Source organism: Orcinus orca, chromosome 2, assembly GCF_937001465.1.
Source record: "Orcinus orca chromosome 2, mOrcOrc1.1, whole genome shotgun sequence".
NCBI lineage: Eukaryota > Metazoa > Chordata > Mammalia > Artiodactyla > Delphinidae > Orcinus > Orcinus orca.
Genome location: NC_064560.1, coordinates 82,374,348 through 82,401,157, shown reverse-complemented (window position 1 = coordinate 82,401,157; position 26,810 = coordinate 82,374,348). Strand labels below are relative to the sequence as shown.

The 26,810-nt window shown below is 36.5% G+C and overlaps 1 protein-coding gene and 1 pseudogene across 3 annotated transcripts in view; one reads left to right on the top strand and one right to left on the bottom strand.

The window, feature by feature from the left end:
* The window catches only part of UBE2Q2 (ubiquitin conjugating enzyme E2 Q2), a 369,008-nt gene that overhangs the window by 296,392 nt on the left and 45,806 nt on the right, over nt 1-26,810 (bottom strand). For 2 of the 3 annotated variants that reach the window (XM_049706616.1, XM_004276354.4), the window contains 5 exons: nt 19,889-19,947; nt 10,596-10,644; nt 10,047-10,142; nt 4,697-4,763; nt 112-2,809 (listed from right to left, as the gene is read on the bottom strand). The exons of the other annotated variant lie outside the window; for it this stretch is intronic. In XM_049706616.1, coding sequence (XP_049562573.1) covers nt 2,778-2,809; nt 4,697-4,763; nt 10,047-10,142; nt 10,596-10,644; nt 19,889-19,947 — 303 coding nt within the window. In that variant the 3' untranslated portion in view covers nt 112-2,777. Of the gene's footprint in view, nt 1-111; nt 2,810-4,696; nt 4,764-10,046; nt 10,143-10,595; nt 10,645-19,888; nt 19,948-26,810 lie in introns of those variants that run through there. 3 annotated transcript variants of the gene reach the window in all.
* Nucleotides 19,968-20,645, top strand: LOC101276858 (eukaryotic translation initiation factor 1-like; annotated as a pseudogene).

Here is a 26,810-nt window from a genome sequence, read left to right as displayed (position 1 = left end):
CTCCTCAACGAGAAGCCACCGCAACAAGAAGTCCGCGGACCGCAACGAAGAGTAGCCCCTGCTCGCCGCAACTAAAAGAAAGCCCACATGCAGCAACGAGGACCCAACGCAGCCAAAAATAAATAAATTTTATTTTTTTTAATTAAAACATTGTAATATTAATTCACTTAAAATTCATGACACATAAACAAAATAACTTATGAAAAAATAACTTTACCAAATCTCCACCACTCTCCCCCTCCAATATTGAATAAGTGTAGCATCTTTACATCTTGCAAACCTCTAATTTCTGGCTTAATAGAAGACAGCTTGATCTGCTTCTGAATTCAATCTGTTGCAATATCACGTCTATCACATCACGTAGCCTCTGGAAAACTCCACTGTACACTTGTAAAAGAATGAGAGTGAAAATAGCAAATAATGCTTTAGTGTTAAGAGAATTGTTTTGATCTTAAAAACCTCCTAGAAGGGTCTCAGGAGCCTCCAGCTTTCTCCAAATCATAACTTGAGAACCACTGGTCCATATTAATCATGAAGGTCTCATTCTTTTCACCAGCCATTAGTTTAGGGGTAGACACAGGCCCGAGTTCTAGCCAAGGAAAAGTGAGAGGCAATAATGCTTTGGGGGTGGGGGGGGACTTCTAAAGAGCTCCTCACTTCCTAAGGAGACACTAGACAACAGGACCATTATCTACCTCTGGATGGATTAAGGTGGCTGCACATCCAAGACAACAGTCTATCCAAAGATGAAACCAACATGGAAAAATCTCAAAGCAGCAGAGGTACCATGCCTAGAATTTTCCTACCTCTGGACTTCTTGTATGTGAGATAAACTGACAATTGTGTAAGAGGCTATGGGTATACTAAAGAGGGAGCAGATTACTGTAACCTGGAGAACTAGGGACAGCCATAAAGAAAGTAGCACTTGAATTTATATTAAAAAATAAGTGTGGGAGAGGGAACAGGTTGAGGAAGCCCTGAGTATTCCAAGTCTATACACACCAATTCTGGATTCTCTAGCTTTCTCTTGTGAAATCAATCTGCCTCTCTTCCCCTCAAGCCTCTCACCCCATCCCACCATATATAATCCTATTCCAGAAACCCAACAGCCTGTAGAAACTTGAAGCAAAGACTATCTTTTATGAGGGAAAAGTGACAAAGTTATTTTTTAAATGGTTCTTTATTCATAAACTTGATGCAAGTTTACAAAATTTACTGTACATTGCCAAATAAATCTGCAATGAAAAATAAAGTCCCAAAAAAACCAAAAACCAAAAAAAAAACCAAACAAACAAAGCATGCCGAATGTGCAGCTGTCAATCTGCTAGCCATCAGGATATTAAAGAATTCAATAATGTATTCAAGATTTAGCCTTAGGTTTAAGGAACTTTAATGCTTTAAAGAATTCTTCCTTGTCACTTATCTGAGCAACTGGCGATCATAACTTTATACAAATGTAACCAAGTGAACAAGAATGCCAGAAAATCTTTTTCTACTGTCTTCTTAACCAAAATAGAAAAAAAAAAAAAAAGGAAATTAAACACAATAATGCAGAAGTGCCAAGTCTCTCAGATGTGGTTTACAAAGTTAAAAACTGAGTCTCAAAGCATAAGAAACACTTTTGAACTTTGTAATTGGTTTGTGCAGAAAAAATGTGCTTCTGGATTTCTTTTTAAAAGTGCTTAATAACTAGAGTTTACTTTTAAATCAAATTTGGGTATATAAAAAAATCTACTACCAACCCAACAGGACTGATTCTGGTAAGGCAATAAAATGGAGAGTACACTGATTTAAGTCAGGTTTTATAAAAGAATTAATATATGTAGAGTTCCTATTAGTCTTTCAATGTAAAAGCCATTGTTATGACTATAGCAAAAACTTTAGGTCTCCAAATTAGATACTTTTTGTACTTAACTGTGCAGTTTTTGTTCAAAGAGTCTTTGTGCCAATCACTTTATAAGTTTATTAGTTTACAACTGATTGCAACATCCCGTTAATAAAATGGAAACGTAAAATGACTTAGTATTTAAAATAACTTCAAGCTCTATACTTCAAGCTCTTCTTCATAGTAAATATTGAACCAACAAGAAGCAGATTCAGCCCACCAAGACTCTGATGCCCCAGTGGAAATGACTACTTACAAGCCTGAATTGGCACAGCCTTGCTTTGCTTTGCCTAAAAAGTACAACTTACTAAAGAGCAAATCTTGGAGAAACAATTCAGATCTTCATAGCCATAAAAAAAAAAAAAATCTTAACAGTTTAATAAGTATGTTTCCTGTCATTATTTTGGCAATATCATAAAATGGTTTTAACCTGAAAAAGCTACTGTGATTTAGAACATCTTAAATTTTCTAAACCAATATTAAACATCAATTAAACTTTTATTGGCTTTAAATGGAACAATATATTGCAAATCCTCATAACACATGAGCTCAAAATGGGAAAGTTGCCCTCAAGTTGCAACTTCAGTAACCTGATGCTGACTTGTCTGCTTAACACATTTCACCTTTCAAAGAAAGAGATAAGGAGTGGCCAGTATGTGTATTTATCAGGAAAAATATAGTAAAGGCCCCACTGCTCAGTCCAAGGTACCTAAAATGAGAAAAATGGAAAGGCTGTAACTTATACTGGATCAGTTGACAGATTATCCACTAAAATATCTATTAGCTAACATCTTCGGTACTGCTGTTATAGGGGCACTCAAAGCTTGTGTCTGCATGTTGGAAAGATTTTCTTTAAAGCAACATTGGTCCAAACATACAAAAGTCAACACATTTAGCCATCTTCCTTTGGAGGGGTGTACCAGCCTGAAAAAGAATGGGGAAAAAAACAGTTAAAATATTTTAATTCTTAAACCAACTAAGAGCAATGGCATTTTACCAAGGTTAGATACTTTCTCTACCCATGATTTTCCTCTGTAAACTACTGTAAAAATTAAACTTACACTTGGGTTGGTAACATAGCATTCTGATATTTATGTTCACAATATAAAGTTATTTTCTATGAATAAACTGTACTTGAGTTTTCAATATAAGATCTCTATATTAATGGCATTTCTACCAAAAGAGAACAGTGTGGAAATATTAGGCAACAAGCTAGGTTTTATATTTCATTTCAATTCAGTATTTGAAAGGAAACCACACTGAAAATAGCTATCCCCCAAACAAAATCCTGGTATTTTAGAATAAGAGGAACTTGGACTGTCATCAGGCAGTGATGTCATTTTACCAGTGAGGGTGCCATCTCAGCAGGTGCACTGATTAAGTAAGCCCAAGATCAGATTTAGCAGAAGATACTAGAAGCCATCTCCTGAATCTGAATCTATTGCTCTTTCACCATAGCTAATTATACACACACCCACACTTTCTCAAATACAGTTTCCATAAACATTTTTGAATGCTGACTACAACATCTAATTTAACAAAAAATAAGACACAAGAAAAAAATATGCTTCTAAGCTCAACAAAAATATAAGCTCTCTCTAAAAAGGCAAATGAGATCAAGTACTGCTTGGTACGAAATTGCCATTGGAACAGTATGAATATACCAAGATTTGTGAAGCATCCACGTGGTTAATGAAGTAGCATACAGGAGTCTTTGGGTCTGTTAATTTAGGGTGCTGGAGATTATTATTATGAAAACCCAGCTTTGTCCTCAAGTTTTTTATCATTTCCCTCTTCAGAAGCTTGAAAATTGTTCTGAATACTACTCTTTCAGAAGTAAGCAGTCACTGCAAAAGTGGCAAGTTTGCTCTGTCATTAAAATAAAAGTGAGCACACACAAAACACAAATCCTAAGTCACAAACTACCACATTCTAGCAAAGTAAAGAACACTTTACTGTAAATACTCTTGAAGAAAACTACTTCCTATCAATTTACTTACTCTGCACAAAAAAGCATCAGTTTCACTACCCCAGCTACCACGAATATCAGCACTTGGTTATAAAATGCTGTGCGTACACACTACTCGCTTTTTCCTCATGTTCGGCAAGACAGACATCATGCCAATTTTAGAGATGAGGAAACTGAGGCTGAGCGGTAATGGGACTAATTACCCATTAGCTAACGGGTGACACAAATGCCACTTGATAATAGGTCTTCTGATTCCAGGTCTACTTGTTTATTGCCTCACTATTAGAGACAAAAGCTCCAAACATGCATTGTGAAAATAAGCAAAATTTTAAAAGGCCAATAAAGTTTTGAAAGATATTTTAATATTTTTTTAAAATATACAACTCAAATATTCTTAAGTATAAACTGAAATCAGTACTTTTTTACTTGAATAAATAAATGTGTACAATTGTCAAAAAGCATTAAGTAGTCTGAAGATGTTTCAGAAACTGGTTCATGATCCTGATTGCATTTACTCAGTATTAACAGCAAGAACTCCACCTTTAGAGTTGCCTTTAACTCAATTCCTATCCTAATACCATACATTTCAAGTGAGTAAAGTGATCCATTCCTCAATCTACTCAAAAATCTTGACTCTGACTCAGAGGTTCGCAGGCCAAGTATTTAGGATACAAAGATTTTGAATGAAACACTGTGTATCCTCAGGTTAAAGTTTTTCACTGTAGTGGCTGTACTTTGTAAGAAATTAAAGCAAAAACAGAAGAATAAAACATGATAAATATCAACAGTACATTATGTAAAATTTCATAAATGGCAATAAATACTTATTTAACTAAACATACCATTTTTCTCATGTATCTGTACAATGGAATTATAGGATTGTTGGGCTCTTGCTAGATTATATTGATTCTGAAAGAGAATTATACATTTTATATCAAAACTATAAGTAGATGAAAATCATTACAAATAATTTATGGATGCATCACTGCTGTACTTAAAAGAACACAGGAAACTAAGTTATATTTCCATTTCCAAAATACATTTCTCAATTTCATTATTCTCTACCATTTTAGAGGGACAACAAAACCATAACTGTTCTCTAGGAAAGATCTACAAAATTCACAGTTCATTTTTATAAGTCCTCCTACCACTGCACAAGTACAAGGCTTTATGAATAAAGTTAAAGGATGCTATTTGGATGCAAGTAGAAAAACTCTTCCTCATAACTTCCATCAAAAAAAAAAAAAAAGAACTACAAAATATTACCTTCAGGTAAGGAAACATTAGGCTTTAAGGACTACACATATGAATGACATTTTGAGTTAAAAATCTAAAGAATGTCCAAGTGGCATCAAGCCATTACTAAAGGAGTCTTCTTTTGTTAACCTCTAGATCAGAACCTCTTTTAAGGGGCCAAGTTTAGCATTAATTTTATCCCCATGAGTACAACTGGCCTACATCTTAACTTCCAGTTAATACATCATAAGCATTCTCCATAGTGGTACACACCTATTATATTATGTCACAGAATTTTTAAATAAATTCACACAGCATAAGAATAAATGTATAAACATATTCTAAGTAACAACTCTCCTTCCTACCTGTCCTGAAACCACCCAGTTCCTCCCCTATCCACCTTCCTTCTTCTATCCAAATTAAATACTGTTATTAGTTTCCTTGTATATCCTTAAGGTTATACAAGAAAATTAATGTACAGCCTATTGTTGTCAGTCACTGTCCCCTGCTTTTTCCTCTCAACAAATGATAGGTAGCATGACAAAGTAAAAAATTATATCCTCCTAGTTAAATGAGACTTTCATCATTAAGTAGTTGCTAATGCTTTCTGTTCCAAAATCAAATTGTTTGATAGTGCAGCTACATCATCTTTTTGTTAGTGTATACAGGCAAACCTCATTTTATTGCACTTCACTTTACTGCACCTAGCAGATATTGCCTTTTTTACAATTTGAAGTTTCTGGCAACCCTGCGTCGAGCAGGTCTATAGGCTCCATTTTTCCCAGCAGCACTGGCTCATTTTGTGTGTCTGAAATATTTTGAATTACCAAAATGTGACACAAACTTTTTCATTGCTATATCTGTTACAGTGATCTGGGATCAGTGATCTCTGGTGTTACTACTACAACTCACTGAATACTCAGATGATGTTGTAAATGTTAGCATTTTTTAGCAGTAAAGTTTTTTTTAATTATGGCATGTACATTGTTTTTTAGACATAAGGCTATTGCACACTTAATAGACTGCAGTACAGTGTAAATTTTGTATGCACTTGGAAACCAAAAAGTTCATGTGACTTGCTTTATTGTGATACTGGCTTTATCGAAGTAGTAGTCTGGCACTGAACCCATTTAATAGCTCCAAGGTATGCCTATACTGGCCTATCTTTATCGTTCTTCTTTAAAAAAAATTTTTTTTTCAATCTCTTTGTATCCTTACATTTTAAATATACTTCTTGTGACAAACCATAATGTAGAAGAATATAAAAAATAATATATTTACATATGTATAAATGAGTCACTTTGCTGTACAGGAAAAAATTAACACAAAAGAAATTAACACAACATTGTAAATCACCTATACTTCAAAAAAATTTTTTAATAAAAATAAATAAGCAAATACACTTCTTAGAGACTTTTTTTTTTCTTTTCTTTTTTTTTTTTTTTTTTTTGCGGTACGCGGGCCTCTCACTGTTGTGGCCTCTCCCGCTGCGGAGCACAGGCTCCGGACGCGCAGGCTCAGCAGCCATGACTCACAGGCCTAGTCGCTCCGCAGCATGTGGGATCTTCCCAGACCGGGGCACGAACCCGTGTCCCCTGCATCGGCAGGCGGACTCTCAACCACTGCGCCACCAGGGAAGCCCAAGACCACTTTTTAATTTGAACTAACTGGTAACTTTAGTCCATTTTTATTTGTTATGACTTATTTATTTGGGCCTGCTTCTACAACTTCACTTTCTGGTTTCTATTTCTCTCTTTAATATAATTTTATTATCTCCTCCTGGGATTCGAATAAGACATGTTTTAGACCTCATTCTGATCTCTACCTCTTAACTTCTGCTGTACTGTCTATCCCCAGGTCTCTCTGTGCAACATTGAGTTATTTCTTCTAATCAATTAATTCCCTCTTCTGATGTCTAATCTATTGTTTCTCATTTCAACATTTTTCATTTCTATAAATTCTATTTCATTCTTTTTCAGATCTGTCTCATCATTCCTGGTCTTATCATTTGCTCAATTTTATGATTCTTTTTTCTTTACACTAGATTTTACATATAATTATTCATTTTCTCAAAATTCTAGTATCTGCTAATTCCAAAACCTCAAGTCTTTGGGAATATGTATCTCTTATTCATTGTTTCTGCCAGTTCTCATGTATGTTAGGTTGTCTACTTATGTGCTTGTCATCTTTCACTGAATTCGTATTTGCTTGATCTTAATCTTTGAGAATCTTACAGGCTTAAATTAGAAATGCTTTCCTCTGAAGATTGTATCTGCTGCTGATGAGAACTGTGGATACAACTAACATGAAACCACTTTAGTCCCCTTGGAGAATCTCGGGATTATTCAAGGTTCCCAGATTCGGCTGACCAGTCTCGCTCATTTATAATAGAAGACTGGAGTGCTTAGTATAGGTAACAACTTCCCCCAGGGAAAAAAAAAAAAATCAGTTCTCTCATCTGAATGTGATCACTGACTAGGGGATCCTATAGGTAAATAACTGGAGGTCTATGGGCTGTAGAGAAGACAGATGCCTTTCCTGATGATAGAAATAGCTAGTTAGGGCTGTGTGCTCTAGGACTTCACTATTTAGCTCAACTACCATTACCCTCCAAACAGTGAACAGAAGCTTCTTAGAAGGCACTGTCTTGCCTATCTAAACCCCCAATTCCTGCTAAAAGTCATATGATCAGACCTCTACTTTAGAAGGCTTTCTCACTACTATAGCCTAGAGTTAATGTTACAGTCTATATTCTATTCCATGTTAACTGAATAAGAAAACCAGCTTTGCCAAGATCCTTCTGTCCCAGGCATAGCTGCAGAGCCTCAGCTCTATCAATCTGACCCTATCTCCAAATTTCATGTGTGTGGATGGGCAACTTTTTCTGTTTTTCAGTACTTACGTATATTTATCTCATTTTAATAAGTTTTTTTAGGGTACAAACTCATTTATTTTGAACCAATAGCTGACAGTATTTTTTTATATTTTAAATATTTCTGAATAGTTGTATGGCAAAAAGAAATTCAAATAGCACAAATGATTTACAGTAAAGTCTCCCTCCCAATTCTAACCTGCCCCCTCAATATTTCAACACTCCCTTGTCAGAAATAATCGTTATTAGCATTTTCTTGAATATCCTTCCAGAGATATTCTCTGCTTATAAAAGCACATCTATAATATGTCCTTGTCTATCCCTCTTACACAAATGGTAGCGTATTTTTAACACCATTTAGCACCTTACTTTTTTGATAGTAGTATTTTTAAAGTTAACATTCAGACTATTCCCTGCTGAGTAGAAGGGAAGGTAACACTCATATTACATCATGCAAAGTTTCTACATTCTTAACTGACAAATATTTCTTAATAAGAAAAAAAAATAGAAGGGTAAGGTTTCACCTTGACAATTAAAAAAATTCACCTTCTAAGACATACTCTAATATGCAAACATATTTAGCTGCCTAACTTGGCACTCTATATAAAATGGTTATATTTACTTGCTAACAAAACTACAATTATGAAAATGTAAAGGTTTAAGGCAATTATATTGAAATTGATTGATTCCAAGGGAATTACAGCACTGAACAAAGATAGCGTATTGTTATTACAGAATGTTAAAACTGGAAGAAACTTAAAATATCCAGATCAATTGTATTTCAGGTAAAGATACAGATGCCCAGAGAGGTAAGTTTACAGTGTGAGTTATTGGTAAAAATGGTCTTTCAATTACTCAAAAAAAAATCACTGTTCTAAGCTTTTTGTATTTTCTCTTAATGGGAAAAACACGCTAATTAAAAAAAAAATGATGAAATTTAACATCAAGTTCTACATATAAATAAATGCCAGGAAGAAAATTTAAAAGACTGGAAGTACACCAAAATGCTAATAGTATTTCTAGACACTCAAATTACAGATGACTTTTTTAGTTTGTATTTATTTCTATTTGTATTGTATAGTGAGCGTAAATTGTCATTTAGAAAAACAAAGTTTTGATGTTCTAATACATCATTCTATTGCCACATTTAAAATACCTAAAATACATACACTGTTAAGAAACACTAGTTAAATGTAGTTATAAGCAATTCACTACTTTTCAATTAACTTCTAGATTTTATACAAAATGGTACTTTGTTCTAATGCAAAGAAATAGCTGTTTAAAAAGCTAAAAGTAAGTTATTTTATAATATTATCCCAAGTATATAATTCTGTAAAACAGCCTTTTCAATTTTTTGCTTCCCCTGTGAGTTAAGATTCTAGTGGGCTCACGATTTGATGTGCAATACAGTTATAAATACCTATTTAGATTTAGTACTATTTGGATAGGCATTTAATACAAAATTCACAAGAAACTTTAGGAACATCCAGATTTTTTTAAATGTCAGGTCAGGATGATTTCCATCACATATTTTTCCAAAACATACTAACTTCAGAGTACATCCTTAAGTGTCCACTTAAGTGTTTATAGATAACTACAATTAGACATGAAAAGATATTTCTGATATAGTAAGTGAATAAAGAAAAGAACTCAGTGGTTAAGAGCAGAGACTAACGGCCAGAAAGTCTGGTTCCAATCCTCACTCTGCCACCTGTGACCTTAGACGAGTTACTAACTTCTGTGTGCTTCAGTTTCCTCATCTACAAAATGAGGACAATAACAGTACCTACTTTTAGGTTATTAAGAGGACTGAAAGTTAATACAAATAAAAAGTTTAGATTACAGCCTAGCACGTATATGCTCACTGGGAATTAACTATTACAACATGATCTCAATTTTTGGAAACTTACAACTACATATAATTTTTTTACTTATTAGTATATATAAACCAAGAATAAATTTCAAATTATAGACATATTTAACTATAGTAGAAATAACAAAGACTAAGAGAATAGAAAGAAGCCTCCTCATAAGATAACAGGAAATATATCTTATAGTTTATGTGACATTCTTAATAAAAGTACCTTATTTGCGCCAAACTGCACTCTGGCTTTGCCTTTGACTAAGGTGGCATTGATTTGCATGATGACCGATTCTATTGAATAGGCACTGCTCCAGCCCTACAGAAAGAAGAAAACACTTTTTTAAAACACAGTGGTATTCTTGATTCCCAGTTAGGAAAGCTTAAGAAAATGGCATATAATGACTCAATAACAGCAAATTAATGTTAAGAAGTTTGTGGTCAAAGAGTAAAAGTAAAGTTGGACCATTTCCAAAATCTCACAAAAAACGAAGCAAAGCAAACCAACATTCGAAGTGCTAAAAATGAGCAAATTACAACTTTAAATATACATCACTCTTATTGCCCATCCTAGCATAGATTAAGCAGCAAGTACAATGTCATTTTACTGGTTTAAAAAGCTTTCATTATTAAAAGTAGGTGCTTTTAGCAAAAAACAAAAATTATGTTAAAGTAGGTACTATTACAAAGAGCTTTGTCCACTTAGAATCTAATTTACATAGTTAAAACACTCTATGTTTGAAAAACACGAATACCATAAGAAAATAGTCACCTGTTTTGTGAGTAGTTCCATGCATAATGCTCCACCACCCAACACATACCTTAAAAAGAAAACGGAATCATACAAAATTCTCTAGATCTTGGTATTCCTTCTTCATCAATTTTTAAAGTACCATTACTAAGAAAGTATGCATACAAGTAAAGATTAGAAGATAACATGCAAAAATGAAAATAGTTGTTAAGAGTTACAGGACTATGGGTAATTCTAAAATTCTGATGTCATCATCTAAATGTCTTTTTTTTTTTTAATAATAGTTCTTAATAACAGAAGACTTTTAAGGTATCAGAAACTAAGAACTTAGCCCTAAATATTCCAGAGAATGGGGGAGAAAATGGGGGAGAAAAATTTCCTTATATGGCCTTCAACTGTTCTACTCAACCAAAGATTTCTCCACCATCATGTTACACAGCCAAAAGTTTTTCCTCTGACAGGAGTGACTTTACCCTATCTATAATAATGAACATCTGCATTTATATTTATACTTAAAATTTTTTTTCATTCTGTTTTGAGGATCAAATGGTTCTGACCATGGAGCCCCTCTCTGGGACTCCCCTATTTCTCTTCCCAGTCCTGAGGACTGTTCTCTGAACCAACGACAGTTACTGGGGATTTCCCAGATCTCTGTTAGGAAATCATTATTTAGATCAAGATTCTTCAGCCTTTTAACACTTTCTCAAACAAAGTAATTCCTCCTTTAATGTTAAACTTTAAAACACATTAGGACTTCCCTGGTGGTGCAGTGGTTAAGAATCCGCCTGCTAATGCAGGGGACATGGGTTCGAGCCCTAGGTCTGGGAAGATCCCACATGCCGCGGAGCAACTAAGCCCGTGTGCCACAACTATTGAGTCTGTGCTCTGGAGCCTGCGAGCCACAACTACTGAGCCCATGTGCCACAACTACTGAAGCCCATGCTCCGCAACAAGAGAAGCTACTGCAATGAGAAGCCTGTGCACCGCAACAAAGAGTAGCCCCCGCTCACCACAACTAGAGAAAGCCCGCACACAGCAACGAAGACCCGATGCAGCCAAAAATAAATAAATAAAAATAAATAACTAAATTTATTTTTTAAAAAAAGAGCTCGAATCTTTACAAAAAATCATTAAATATCATGCTTAAAAATAAAATCAAAGGAATGGTAATTACAGAAGAAAAACTGTGGTAATCTTGAAAATACATAAGGTAAGACCACTGATCAGGTCTAGGTGAAAAGTGAGTCTACCACAAATTTTTTTTGTCCTCTGGGACTTTGCCCATGCCTTTCCCTTCCTTGCCTGAGATTCCCACTGCTGCCTACTCTTCCAAATGCCATATTCCCCCCTGCCCCATAAAACTTTCCAAGACCATTCTAGCCAGCAAATTTTGCATTCTGGCTAACCAAATGCATCCTTGTGTTGACTAAACCAAATTACACATAAGTAAGCAATCTAAAAACTTCTACTGTAGACCATTAGTAAAAACAGTTACAGTGAAATTATTCACTATCATAAAGTAGTAACTACCCCCATCCTGAAGAATTTAGGCAACTGTCTCTCTTACTTGCTTGTCCCAACTTCTGGGAACTTTCAAAGTAAAAGTTTAATACGAAGGAAAGAAAAACACTCCCAAAAATTAAATTAGGGAGGAGAATCATGGGATTGTAAACTTTGTATATTCTCTTATGTTCCTGAAACTCAGAAATCTGTCTCCAATTCTTTGAATCTCCCACTGGGCTCAAAGTGCATCTTGTATATAGTCAGCTTTAAATAAGCACTTGCTGATTTAACAGAATTACAAGATCCAAGTTCTCATTTGGATTTTGGCTCCTCCAGAACTGCTCAAAGTCTAGTAATCTGTTAATGAGTTAACACTCGTTACACTCATTGGTCCTTACACTTCAGAAATGCTAAAGAGAAACATTTTAGCAAGAGGAGATTTGTAGATGACACTGAGTCACGAATTATCTAACCACCACCTTCCCTTTTAGCACCCCACTCTTCATTTTGGGGTGGAGAGTCTTGTCAGGAGGGAAGAAGGGAAGTTTTCATACTTGTAGATCAAAAGAAAGTACATTTTCTACAAGCACATAATAGCTATAAAAATGTTTGTTGGATGTCTAACACAAGACAGAAGTAGTTCTAGTACCTATGCAAAAAGTGAGCTAAGTATATATTAATGCATATTAAACTTTTCCTTAATATACACTTACTAAGCTTTTCCTTAATATATACTGTCAGCAGCATTTACACCTAAAAAAAGTAGCCAATTCTACTTTTGTACTGTATCATTTTATCAACTCTACTTCTGTACCGTATCATTTTATCAATATGTATTCCAAGCACTTATTGCTCTTTGCCTCCAAAGAGTTGCTGCTGAATATTGAGACAATCCAAGAACACTAAAAAAATAATAATAATCTAAGAGTCATCTAAAGATAAAATGCCATATACATGGGCATAGTAATATTTTCAACTTAAAAAAATTTTCAATTGCCAAAGTTGTATAGCAAACAGTATCCTAAGCTCAGCCTCTTCAGGCATTCAATTTATAGAATTTTTGTTTTACTAGAAGGTTCCTGCAAGAATGTTTGCCAGCTAACCTCCCCACCCACAGTCTATGATGATCACTTAATTGCTTTGAGGGGACAACAGATACCATTAATCAGTACTTAAGGGGACAACAAGTAACATTAATCACACAACATGATTCTTAAATCTTATGACATGATCCAAAAAACAGAGATGAGAAATAAAATTTTTATATTATAGTCAAATTCTTGATAATGACATTAAAAAAAAAGACAGGCTTATCAGCCCACACAGAACAATCATAATCCTCCCCTTTCGAGGTAAGGAAAGGGGCAATGGATTCTAAGAACAGAGCCCTAAGAGAGGGATAAAGAAAATGCTGACATTTAAAACCAGTTTCTTAAGATAATGTTCTCTCAATACAGACAGAAACAACCCATGGTCATCTAGAAGTAGAAGTATTTTCTTTGTGGATGACTGGGGCACAAAGAATACTTCTTACTATATCAACCAATAAAGCATCTTCAGTTGCCTACAAACAGCTCTCTCACAATATATTGTATTATCATCAAATAATCTTTCTCATTCTCACTACGCTACACCCTGGACTAAGCAAGAAAGATGGTCAAGTTTCGATGGCTCAATAATATAGCTCATAAAAATACCAGTGGACTGGGAATTGTATATTACCCTAAATTGCCTACATCTTGCTAACTTACTGTATTTTCCTATCTCATTCATTCATTCAAAAATATCTACTGCATATATAGTATGGATGCTAAAGCACTGAACCAGACACAGAGCGTACAATGAAGAAAACTGACATGACCCTGCCTTCATGATGTTTACAATCCAGTAAAGATAACAGATGTTAAACAAATAAAGTGGGGGATGGAGACCCAGAGTTCTGTGAGCAGGAAAAACCAGGAGGCTTATTTTAAATTTGCTGGTCAGGAACAGCATATCTAAAAGTGACACACAGGCTGAGACCTGCAGGAATTGAAGTGTGGGTGGGAATAACATTCCAGGCAGAGGAAATGTATATGGAAGTCATGAGGAAAGAGTCTGCTCGGCACTAGGGGCTGAAAGACAACTAGTGGGGCATTAGCTCAGAGAGGAAAAGTGTAGTAACAAGATGACTGAAGAGGAAAGCAAGGGCAAGATCACAGAGGGCGTGCAGAATATGGTAAGGACATCAACCTGTAGGAGCAGTGGGAAGACATGCAAAGAGCTTAAGCAGGGGAGCAACATAATCAGAACAAATTTGTAAAAGCTCACTCTAGAGAAGCTTTATGAATGAGGGAATAGAAGCAGGAGTCTGATCAGGAATCCTCTGAAGTGATCCAATTGGGAACTGATGGTGGTAGCAACAAAAATGGAGACAAGTAATTGGATCTGAGAACTCTTTAAAAGGGAGAATCAAAGGAAAATGAGGAAAAGGTGATGTGAAGAATGACTCCGAGGTTCATTAATTAAGATAAGCAAGACTGGGGAAGGGAAACTGAAAAGAAGATGGGTTCAAGTTTTTGTCCTGAAGAGTTTGAGATGCCTGTATAAGAGACATTCAAGTTGAGGTGTCAAGAAGGCAGAAGGATATTGGAAGCAGAAAAGACATAGGGATGTGAGATACGAACCTGGGAGTCACTGGCACATAGAAATATTTCAAAAGCCATGGGAGCTTTTTCAACGAATCATGCTAGAGCAACTGGACATTAGGCAAAAATCTATGACCTACACCTCATACCTTATGCAAAATTTAATTCAGATGATTCACAGACTTATCTGTAAGTAAACTGTAAAACCTTGAGGAAAAAAAGGTAGGAGAAAATCTTTGGGATCTAGGACTAGGCAAAGAGTTTTTAGATTTGACACCAAAAGCATATCTATATAAGGAGAAACATCTATAAATTTGACTTCATCAAAACTAAAATATTTTGTTCTACAAAAGATTCTGTTAAGAAGATGAAATGAAGCTACATACTAGAAGAAATTAAAAAACCACATATCCAGGGTTTCCCGGGTGGCGCAGTGGTTGAGAGTCCGCCTGCCAATGCAAGGGACACGGGTTTGTGCCCCGGTCCAGGAAGATCCCACATGCCGCGGAGCAGCTAGGCCCGTGAGCCATGGCCGCTGAGCCCGCACATCCGGAGCCTGTGCTCCGCAACGGGAGAGGCCACAACAGTGAGAGGCCCATGTACCGCAAAAAAAAAAAAAAAAAAACACATATCCAGCAAAGGACTATTATGTAGAATATATTTTTAAAACTTGCAAAATTCAACGAAATACAATCCAATTAGAAAACTGGCAAAAGACATAAACAGATATCTCTTGGAAGAGTATATAAAGCTGTCAAATAAGTACATGAAAGATATTCAACACTGGGGAATATTAGGGAAAGCAAGTTAAAACCACAATGAGACATCACTACACACCTAACAGAATGCCTATAATAAAAACAAGTGACATCACCAAATGCTGGCAAGGATGTGGAGAAAGTGTGTCACTCACACATTCTTGGTAAGAATGTAAAATGGTAAAGCCACTCTGGAAAACAGTTTGGTAGTTTCTTTAAAAACTCTATATGCAATGACCATATGACCCAGCAATTGCATTCCTGGACTTGTATCCCAGAAAAAGGACAATACATTCACAAAAAACACCTGTACACAAGTATTCATAGCAGCTTTACTTGTAATACCCAAACACTGAGATCAGTCTAGAAGTCCTAAAGCAGATTACTGGTTAACCAGACTGTAGTACATGGTGCACCGTGGAATACTACTCAGCAATAAAAAGGAACAAAGTAGTCAGATGCTTAGATGACTCTCTAATTATGAGTTAAAAAAAAAGCTAATCCCTAAAGTTTGCAATCCAAAAATGTATGATTCCATTTATGTAAATTGTTTTTGAAATGACAAAATACTAAGAATGCAGGACAGATTAGTGGTTGCCAGGAATTAAGGGAAGAGGGGGCATTACAGTAAAATGGGTATGGTTTAAAGGGGCCTCAAGAAGGATCCTCATGGTGTTGGAACTGTTCAGTACCTTGACTGTGGTGGTGGATACACAAACCTACTCAATATAGAACTTAATACACACATACACACACGAGTTATAAGTAAAACTAGGAAAATCTGAATAATCTCTACTTATCGTATCACTATCTCTGTATCACTGCCTCATACTGTATCACTGCCTCCTCGTAATATTATACTACAGCTTTGCAGAAATGGTACCACTGGGGAAAATAGGCAAAGGGTACAAGGTATTTCTATTATTTCTTACAACTGTGTGCAAATACACAATTAACTCAATTAAAATTTTAATTTTTAAAAAAAGGCAAAGGAGGGCTTCCCTGGTGGCGCAGTGGTTGAGAGTCCGCCTGCCGATGCAGGGGACACGGGTTTATGCCCCGGTCCGGGAAGATCCCACATGCTGTGGAGCGGCTGGGCCCGTGAGCCATGGCCGCTGAGCCTGCGCATCCAGTGCCTGTGCTCCACAACGGGAGAGGCCACAACAGTGAGAGGCCCGTGTACCTCAAAAAAAAAAAAAAAAAGGCAAAGGAATGAAGGGAAAAGAAAAAAGGACCCAGTACTAAATTCTGAAGAACTCCAACAGGTAGAAGTTAAGTGAACAAGGAGTTTGCAGCAAAAGAGACTGAGAAGAGGCAGTCAGAAGCCAAGGGAAAAATGTTTCAGTGTTGCTGAGAAATCTGATAATCAGATATGACAGAGCCTGAAAAGGGACTTCTGTCCAATACCAAAGTCCCTATCAGCTATACCAGTTTGTTAGGAACACTAACAGCCAATGCCAGACTACATGGGGCTGAAAAGTGAACAGGAAGTGAAGAGTGTGGTTATATACACATTGCTTGTGGGAATGTAAATGGTGCAGCCACTTTGCAGTCTGGTACTTCATCAAAAAGTTAGTTACCAAAGGACCTAGTGCCTCCTCACATAGGTATATGCGAAAGACAAATGAACATGTGCACACAGAAGCGTGTACATGAATATTCACAGCATTATTCATGATAGCCCAAGGGTGGAAAAAGCAAATGTCCATGCATAAATAAAATGGAATGAAGTATTGATACATGCTGCAACGTGGATGGACCTTGACAAATTTTTTTTAATATAAATTTATTTTATTTATTTATTTTTGGCTGCATTGGGCCTTTGTTGCTGCACACAGGCTTCCTCTAGTTGCAGCGAGCAGGAGCTACGCTTCATGCGGTGCGCAGGGCTTCTCACTGCGGTGGCTGCTCTTGTTGCGGAGCATGGGCTCTAGGCACACGGGCTTCAGTAGTTGTGGCACGCAGGCTCAGTAGTTACGGCACACGGGCTTAGTTGCTCCACAGCATGTGGGATCTTCCTGGACCAGGGCTTGAACTCATGTCCCCTGCATTGGCAGGCAGACTCTCAACCACTGCGCCACCAAGGAAGCCCACAATTTTGTTAAGTGAAAGAAGCCAGTCACGAAAGGCTGTAATTTGTTTGGTTCCATTTAAATGAAATGTCCAGAACAGGCAAATCCAGAGAGACAGAAAGGAGATTAGTGGCTGCTGGTGGGTGGGGTGTAGGAGGGAGGAATGAGAAGTGATTGCTAATGGGTACAGAGTTTCTTTTGGAAGGTGATGGAAATTAGTGATAAAGGTTGCACAACTCTCAGTATACTAAACCACTGAATTATACACTTTAAAAGGTAAGTTTTATCATATGTGAATTGTATCAAAATAAAGCTGTTATGTTTAAAAAATTTTTTTGACTGTGACAAGAAACAAATAAGGGAGTAGCTAGGAGATGTGGGATATAAAATATCTGGAACAAATATTCCTTAATAATCTATCCAGAGTCACAGTGTTCAAGCTTTAGCCTTATTCTAAGATTGCAAGCTCTGTTCTATCAGGCTTCACACTTTTTAGTTCTTCTTTAGTTCTTCCCGTGTCAGCCAGTAATTCTTCCTCTTTACTTAATAGTAGATTGTTTTTTTGATTTTGCCTCAAAATCACTTAGATTCTGCCTCAAATCAGCACTCACCTTTCATTCATCTTTCCATTCCCATTACTACTGTACCGATTTAGGTTCTCATCACTTCATCCTAAGACAGTGACCTCAGCTCTAGGTAACAAGGCTTGCATTCTTCCAGGTTTTGTGAATATAAGTGTGTCCTGTAGTCTCTTCTACTGTCACCATATTTATCTTTCTAAAACATTCTCTTTACTGTTATGTCCCTGTTCCTGAACCAGTTACAGAAAGATAAATTCAATATCCATGGGAAATAGTCTGCTCACCAATCCATGCTCCTATATAATTATAAGATATTGTCAACACAATTTCTTATAATTCTTCTATATGAATTCTACCCCTCTTGTGTTATAGCTCAAACTGATCTGGTACACTCTGAATACATCATGCTCTTTCCCAAATGAGTGACTGTGTTTACTTTTCGACTACATAGACAATTTTCCTTCAACCTCCGTCAGTTGACCAAACCCCACCCAATACTTCATGGCCTAGCTGAGATCCCACCTACTTGTCCAAGTCTTCCCAGATCACTATCGCCAGAAGCAATCTCCTTCTCCTTCAACCTCAGAGAACTTAAGTCCATATTTAACATTTGACAATCAGTTGAGTACTCAATACTTTTAATCTTTTACATTGCTGGCTTTTCGTATAATGGAAAAATACTTTATTAGAAGTTAGAAGATTTATCTGGATAAGTCACCAGCTTATTATTCCAGTTATTCACTTGAATAATGGGAAAATAACCCCATTTGGTAAAAGGAATCAAAGAGAAACTGTTCAATATATAACAGATTTTTAAACTGAAAATGGCATTATTCATAATTTCATGTGTTTTCTCTACAACAAGGTGGTAAACTACTAAGATCATAAATTCTTAAAATTCTTGGGATTTTTCACAACAGAATGTGAAAAATCTATGTCAAGTTTACATGAGATTTCAAAATGAGCTGATAAAAATATTTTTATATATTTATCCTGAATTTACAAAAAGTTTCCAAATATTTTCCTCAATCATTTATAGCCACCCAGATTGCTTTAATCTAAATGAAACTATTACTATATCAACCATAGAGATGATCAGAGGACTGGATATTTTTAGGTTTTAATCACCATAATATGTCTCACAAAGTGGAATTGATTAGCTGAGCATATCAGAATTCTCAAATTAGTTTAACTGCTCTTACTTTGAGGATCTACAGAACATTTCACAACTAACCTAGGTACAAATTCTGATCTTTTCCCCATCCTTCATATGACTTCTAATCACCAAAAGGCAATATAAGCTTCAATTAAAAAATGGATGACAATTACCATTTGATCCTACCAAACTGAGACAACTACCTTTAGAAGATCAATGACCAGCTCCATAGGCCCATGAGATTTCCTGTGATTATTCCTAGGATCATAGGCATGTGGGAATCACTCTAATCCTAACTTTCTCTAAACCCTCAATCACATCTTACATTTGAAAAACTTGCGATTTTTTAAGGTGAAGTATATACAAATAGAGGTCATTAAAAACTCTACCTGTAAACATAATGGTTTATGCCAATGATTCTCAAATTATGGTTCCCAGCCTAGAACATCAGCTTCACCTGAGACCATCTAACACATGCAAATTCTTAGGCCCTACCCCAGTCCTACTGAATCAGAAACCTTGAGGTAAAGCCCAGCACTCTAGGCATCCTAGCATTTAACTACCCCTCCAAATGATTCTGATGTAGACTATCAAAGAAAACAATCACTTAAACTTACCCTCCTGAGAGAACAGGTAACACCACTCGAACAAATGGAGGATCAAATGGAAAGTTATCCTAAAAAACAAATAAGCAAGTTTAATTTTAAGAATATCCTTAATACTGTATTATTTAGACGATTTAAAAATACTCTATAGCCCAGTCACTGAGCCGCCACCAAGGACTCAGCAGCCTCCCCCTTGAGCCCCCTCGCTTCCCAACACTCTGTCCCCACAACCCGCCTTCTCCAGCCACCGCCTTCCACAGGCCGTTTCCACCGAGGAAAAGGGACTGCATCGTATGTCCACTATCCAGAAGCTCCACACTATCTACCCCTTTGCTGATGCAAGGGTGATGATCTGCTTCCTGCTGGCACTGAGGATTATATCCATATAAGAATTCAACAGGAAAACGGCAGGAAGACCCTTACTACTGTCCAAGGGATCACTGATGATTACGATAAAAAGAAACTAGCGAAGGCGTTTAAGAAGAAATTTGCTTGCAATGGTACTGTAATTGAGCATTCAGAATATGGAGAAGTAATTCAGCTACAGGGTGATCAGGACAAGAACATCAAAAATATATGCCAGTTCCTCGTAGAGACTAGACTGGGTAAGGACGATCAGCTCAAGGTTCATGGGTTTTAAGTGCTTCTGGCTCACTGAAGCTTAAGAGAGGATTTCCTTGCAATGAGTAGAATTTTCCTTCTGTCCCCTGTCACAAGTTTAAAAACCTCACAGCTTGTATAATGTAACCATTTGGGGACTGCTTTTAACTTGGACTAGTAACTCCTTCAGGCAATAAACGAAAAAGAGACAAAAAAAAAACCATAAACATTAAAAAGAAAAAAAAAGTTTATAAAGAATGTATACATTTATTATCTAATGATGAATGAGGGTCATAAACATAAAAATAGTCCTCCAAAATGAAATGAAATGAAAACGAAAGCTAACATAAATGAAGTTAAGATCAGGCCCAACAAAAACAGAAATATAGATCAATGGAACAGGATAGAAAGCCCAGAGATAAACCCACGCACATATGGTCACCTTATCTTTGATAAAGGAGGCAAGATTATACAATGGAGAAAAGACAGCCTCTTCAATAAGTGGTGCTGGGAGAAATGGACAGGTACATGTAAAAGTATGAAATTAAAAGACTCCCTAACACCATACACAAAAATAAACTCAAAATGGATTAAAGACCTAAATGTAAGGCCAGACACTATCAGACGCTTAGAGGAAAACATAGGCAGAACACTCTATGACATAAATCACAGCAAGATCCTTTTTGACCCACCTCCTAGAGAAATGGAAATAAAAACAAAAATAAACAAATGGGACCTAATGAAACTTCAAAGCTTTCACACAGCAAAGGAAACCATAAACAAGACCAAAAGACAACTCTCAGAATGGGAGAAAATATTTGCAAATGAAGCAACTGACAAAGGATTAATCTCCAAAATTTACAAGCAGCTCATGCAGCTCAATAACAAAAAAATGAACAACCCAATCCAAAAATGGGCAGAAGACCTAAATAGACATTTCTCCAAAGAAGATATACAGATTGCCAACAAACACATGAAAGGATGCTCAACATCATTAATCATTAGAGAAATGCAAATCAAAACTACAATGAGATATCATCTCACACTGGTCAGAATGGCCATCATCAAAAAATCTAGAAACAATAAATGCTGGAGAGGGTGTGGAGAAAAGGGAACCCTCTTGCACTGTTGGTGGCAATGTAATTTGATACAGCCACTATGGAGAACAGTATGGAGGTTCCTTAAAAAACTGAAAATAGGGCTTCCCTGGTGGCTGACAGTCCGCCTGCCGATGCAGGGGACACAGGTTCGTGCCCCGGTATGGGAGGGTCCCACATGTGGCGGAGCGGCTGGGCCCGTGGGCCACGGCCGCTGGGCCTGCGCACCCGGAGCCTGTGCTCCGCAACAAGAGAGGCCACAATGGTGAGAGGCCCGCGTAACGCAAAAAAAAAAAAAAAACCTAAAAATAGAACTACAGTACAACCCAGCAATCCCACTACTGGGCATATACCCTGAGAAAACCATAATTCAAAAAGAGTCATGTACCAAAATGTTCATTACAGCTCTATTTACAATAGCCAGGACATGGAAGCAACCTAAGTGTCCATCAACAGATGAATGGATAAAGAAGATGTGGCACATATATACAACGGAATATTACTCAGCCATAAAAGGAAACGAAATTGACTTATTTGCAGTGAGGTGGACGGACCTGCAGTCTGTCATACAGAGTGAAATAAGTCAGAAGGAGAAAAACAAATACCGTATGCTAACACGTATATATGGAATCTAAGGGAAAAAAATGTCATGAAGAGCCTAGGGGTAGGATGGGAATAAAGACACAGACCTACGACAGCATGGACTTGAGGATATGGAGAGGGGGACGGGTAAGCTGTGACAAAGTGAGAGAGTGGCATGGACACATACACACTACCAAATGTAGGGTGGATAGCTAGTGGGAAGCAGCCGCATGGCACAGGGAGATCAGCTAGGTGGTTTGTAACCACCTAAAGGGGTGGGATAGGGAGGGTGGGAGGGAGGGAGATGCAAGAAGGAAGAGATGGGAACATATGTATATGTATAACTGATTCACTTTGTTATAAAGCAGAAACTAACACAACATTATAAAGCAATTATACTCCAATAAAGATGTTAAAAAAATAAAAAAATAAAATAAAAAGATCAGGCCCAAATAGGACAGTATATTGTAAACTTAAGAAACACACAGAGATAGCCTCACCCACCAGAGGGCAGCCAGCAGAAGCAAGAAGAACTACAATCTTACACCTATGGAACAAAAACCACATTCACAGAAAGACAGACAAGATGAAAAGGCACAGGACTATGTACCAGATGAAAGAACACTATAAAAGCCCAGAAAAACAACTAAATGAATTGAAGATAGGCAACCTTCCAGAAAAAGAATTCAGAATAATGACAGCGAAGATGATCCAGGACCTCGGAAAAACAATGGAGGCAAATATCGAGAAGATGCGAGAAATGTTTAACAAACATCTAGAAGAATTAAAGAACAAACAAACACAGATGAACAACACAATAAGTGAAATGAAAAATACACTAGAAGGAATCAATAGCAGAATAACTGAGGCAGAAGAACGGATAAGTGACCTGGAAGACAGAATGGTGGAATTCACTGCTGCACAACAGAATGAAGAAAAAGAAAGGATGAAAAGTAATGAAGACAGGCTAAAAGACCTCTGGGACAACAATAAACGCAACAACATTCGCATTATAGGGGTCCCAGAAGGAGAAAAGAGAGAGAAAGGACCCAAGAAAATATCTGAAGAGATTATAGTCAAAAACTTCCCTAACATGGGAAAGGAAATAGCCACCCATGTCCAGGAAGTGCAGAGAGTCCGATATAGGATAAACCCAAGCAAAAACAGGCCGAGACACATAAATAATCAAATTGGCAAAAATTAAACACAAAGAAAAATTATTGAAAGAAGCAAGGGACAAATAACAAACAAGGGAATTCCCATGAGATAAACAGCTGACTTCTCAGCAGAAACTCTACAAGCCAGAAGGGAGTGGCATGATATACTTAAAGTGATAAAAGGGAAGAACCTACAAGCAAGATTACTCTACCTGGCAAGGATCTCATTCAGATTTGATGGGGAAATCAAAACCTTTAGAGAAAAGAAAAAGCTAAGAGAATTCAGCAGCACCAAACCAGCTCTACAGCAAATGCTAAAGGAACTTCTCTAGACATGAAACACAAGAGAAGAAAAGGATCTACAAAAACAAACCCAAAACAATTAAGAAAATGGTCATAGGAACATGCATATCGATAATTACCTTAAATGTGAATGGATTAAATGCTCCAACCGAAAGAAACAGGCTTGCTGAATGGATACAGAAACAAGACCCATATATATGCTGTCTACAAGAGACCCACTTCAGACCTAGGGAAACATTCAGACTGAAACTGAGGGGATGGAAAAAGATATTCCATGCAAATGGAAACCACAAGAAAGCTGGAGTAGCAATACTCATATCAGATAAAATAGGCTTTAAAATAAAGAACGTTACAAGAGACAAGGAAGGACACTACATAATGATCAAGGAATCAATCCAAAAAGATATAACAATTATAAATATATATGCACCCAACATAGGAGCACCTCCAATACATAAGGCAACTGCTAGCAGCTTTAAAAGAGGAAATCAACAGTAATACAATATTAGTGGGGGACTTTAACACCTCACTTACACCGATGGACAGATCATCCAAAATGAAAATAAGAAAGGAAACACAAGCTTTATATGACACAACAGACCAGATACAACTGATATTTATAGGACATTCCGTCCAAAAACAGATTACACTTTCTTCTCAAGTGCGCACGGAACATTCTCCAGGATAGATCACATTTTGGGTCACAAATCAAGCCTCAGTAAATTTAAGAAAACTGAAATCATATCAAGCATCTTTTCTGACCACAATGCTATGAGATTAGAAATCAATTACAGGGAAAAAAACATAAAAAACACAAACACATGGAGACTACACAATACATTACTAAATAACCAAGAGATCACTGAAGAAATCAAAGACAAAATCAAAAACTACCTAGAGACAAATGACAATGAAAATACAACGATCCAAAACCTATGGGATGCAGCAAAAGCAGTTCTAAGAGCGAAGTTTATAGCTATACCAGCCTACCTCAAGAAACAAGGAAAATGTCAAATAATCTAACCTTACATCTAAAGGAAATAGAGAAAGAAGAACAAACAAAATCCAAAGTTAGCAGAAGAAATCATAAAGATCAGAGCAGAAATAAATGAAACAGAAACAAAGAAAACAACAGCAAAGATCAATAAAACTTAAAGGTGGTGTTCTGAGAAGATAAACAAATTTAATAAACTTTTAGCCAGACACCTCAAGAAATAGAGGAAGAGGGCTCAAATCAATAAACTTAGAAATGAAAAAGGAGAAGTTACAAAAGACATCACAGAAATACAAAGCATCCTAAGAGACTACTACAAGGAACTCTATGCCAATAAAATGGACAACCTGGAAGAAATGAACAAATTCTTAGAAAGGTATAACCTTCCAAGACTGAACCAGGAAGAAATAGCAAATATGAACAAACCAATCACAAGCACTGAAATTGAAACTGTGATTAAAAATCTTCCAACAAACAAAAGTCCAGGACCAGATGGCTTCACAGGTGAAGTCTATCCAACATTTAGAGAAGAGCTAACACCCATCCCTCTCAAACTCTTCCAAAAAATTGCAGAGGAAGGGATACTCCAAAACTCATTCTATGAGGCCACCATCACCCTGACACCAAAACCAGACAAAGATACTACAAAAAAAGAAAATTACAGACCAGTATCACTGATGAATATAGATGCAAAAATCCTCAACAAAATACTAGCAAACAGAATTCAACAACACATTAAAAGGAACACATACCACGATCAAGTGGGATTTACCCCAGGAATGCAAGGATTCTTCAAAATACGCAAATCAATCAATGTGATAAACCATATTAACAAATTGAAGAAGAAAAACCATATGATCATCTCAATAGATGCAGAAAAAGCTTTTGACAAAATTCAACACCATTTCTGATAAAAACTCTCCAGAAAGTGGCCATAGAGGGAACCTACCTCAACATAATAAAGGCCATACACGACAAACCCACAGCAAACATCATTCTCAATGCTGAAAAACTGAAAGGATTTCCTCTAAGATCAGGAACAAGATAAGGAGGTCCACTCTCACCACTATTATTCAACATAGTTTTGGAAGTCCTAGCCACAGCAATCAGAGAAGAAAAAGAAATAAAAGGAATACAAATTGGATAACAAGAAGTAAAACTGTCACTGTGTGCAGATGACATGATACTATACATAGAGAATCCTAGAGATGCCACCAGAAAACTACTAGAGCTAATCAATGAATTTGGTAAAGTTGCAGGATACAAAATAATGCACAGAAATCTCTTGCATTCCTATACACTAATGATGAAAAATCTGAAAGAGAAATTAAGGAAACACTCCCATTTACCATTGCAATAAAAAGAATAAAATACCTAGGAATAAACCTACCTAGGGAAACAAAAGACCTGTATGCAGAAAACTATAAGACACTGATGAAAGAAATTAAAGATGATACCAACAGATGGAGAGATATACCATGTTCTTAGATTGGAAGAATCAATATTGTGAAAATGACTATACTACCCAAAGCAATCTACAGATTCAATGCAATCCCTATCAAATTACCAATGGCATTTTTTACAGAACTAGAACAAAAAATCTGAAAATTTGTATGGAGACACAAAACACCCTGAATAACCAATGCAGTCTTGAGGAAAAAAATGGAGCTGGAGGAATCAGACTCCCTGACTTCAGACTATACTACAAAGCTACAGTAATCAAGACAATATGGTACTGGCACAAAAACAGAAATATAGATCAATGGAACAGGATAGAAAGCCCAGAGGTAAACCCACGCACCTATGGTCAACTAATCTATGACAAAGGAGGCCAGGATATACAATGGAGAAAAGACAGTCTCTTCAATACGTGGTGCTGGGCAAACTGGACAGCTACATGTAAAAGAATGAAATTAGAACACTCCCTAACATCATATACAAAAATAAACTCAGAATGGATTAGAGGCCTAAATGTAAGACTGGAGACTACAAACCTCTTAGAGGAAAACACAGGAAGAACACTCTTTGACATAAATCACAGCAAGATCTTTTTTGATCCACCTGTTAGAGTAATGGAAATAAAAACAAAAATAAACGAATGGGACCTAATGAAACTTAAAAGCCTTTGCACAGCAAAGGGAACCATAAACAAGACTAAAAGACACCCCTCAGAATGGGAAAAAATATTTGCAAACAAATCA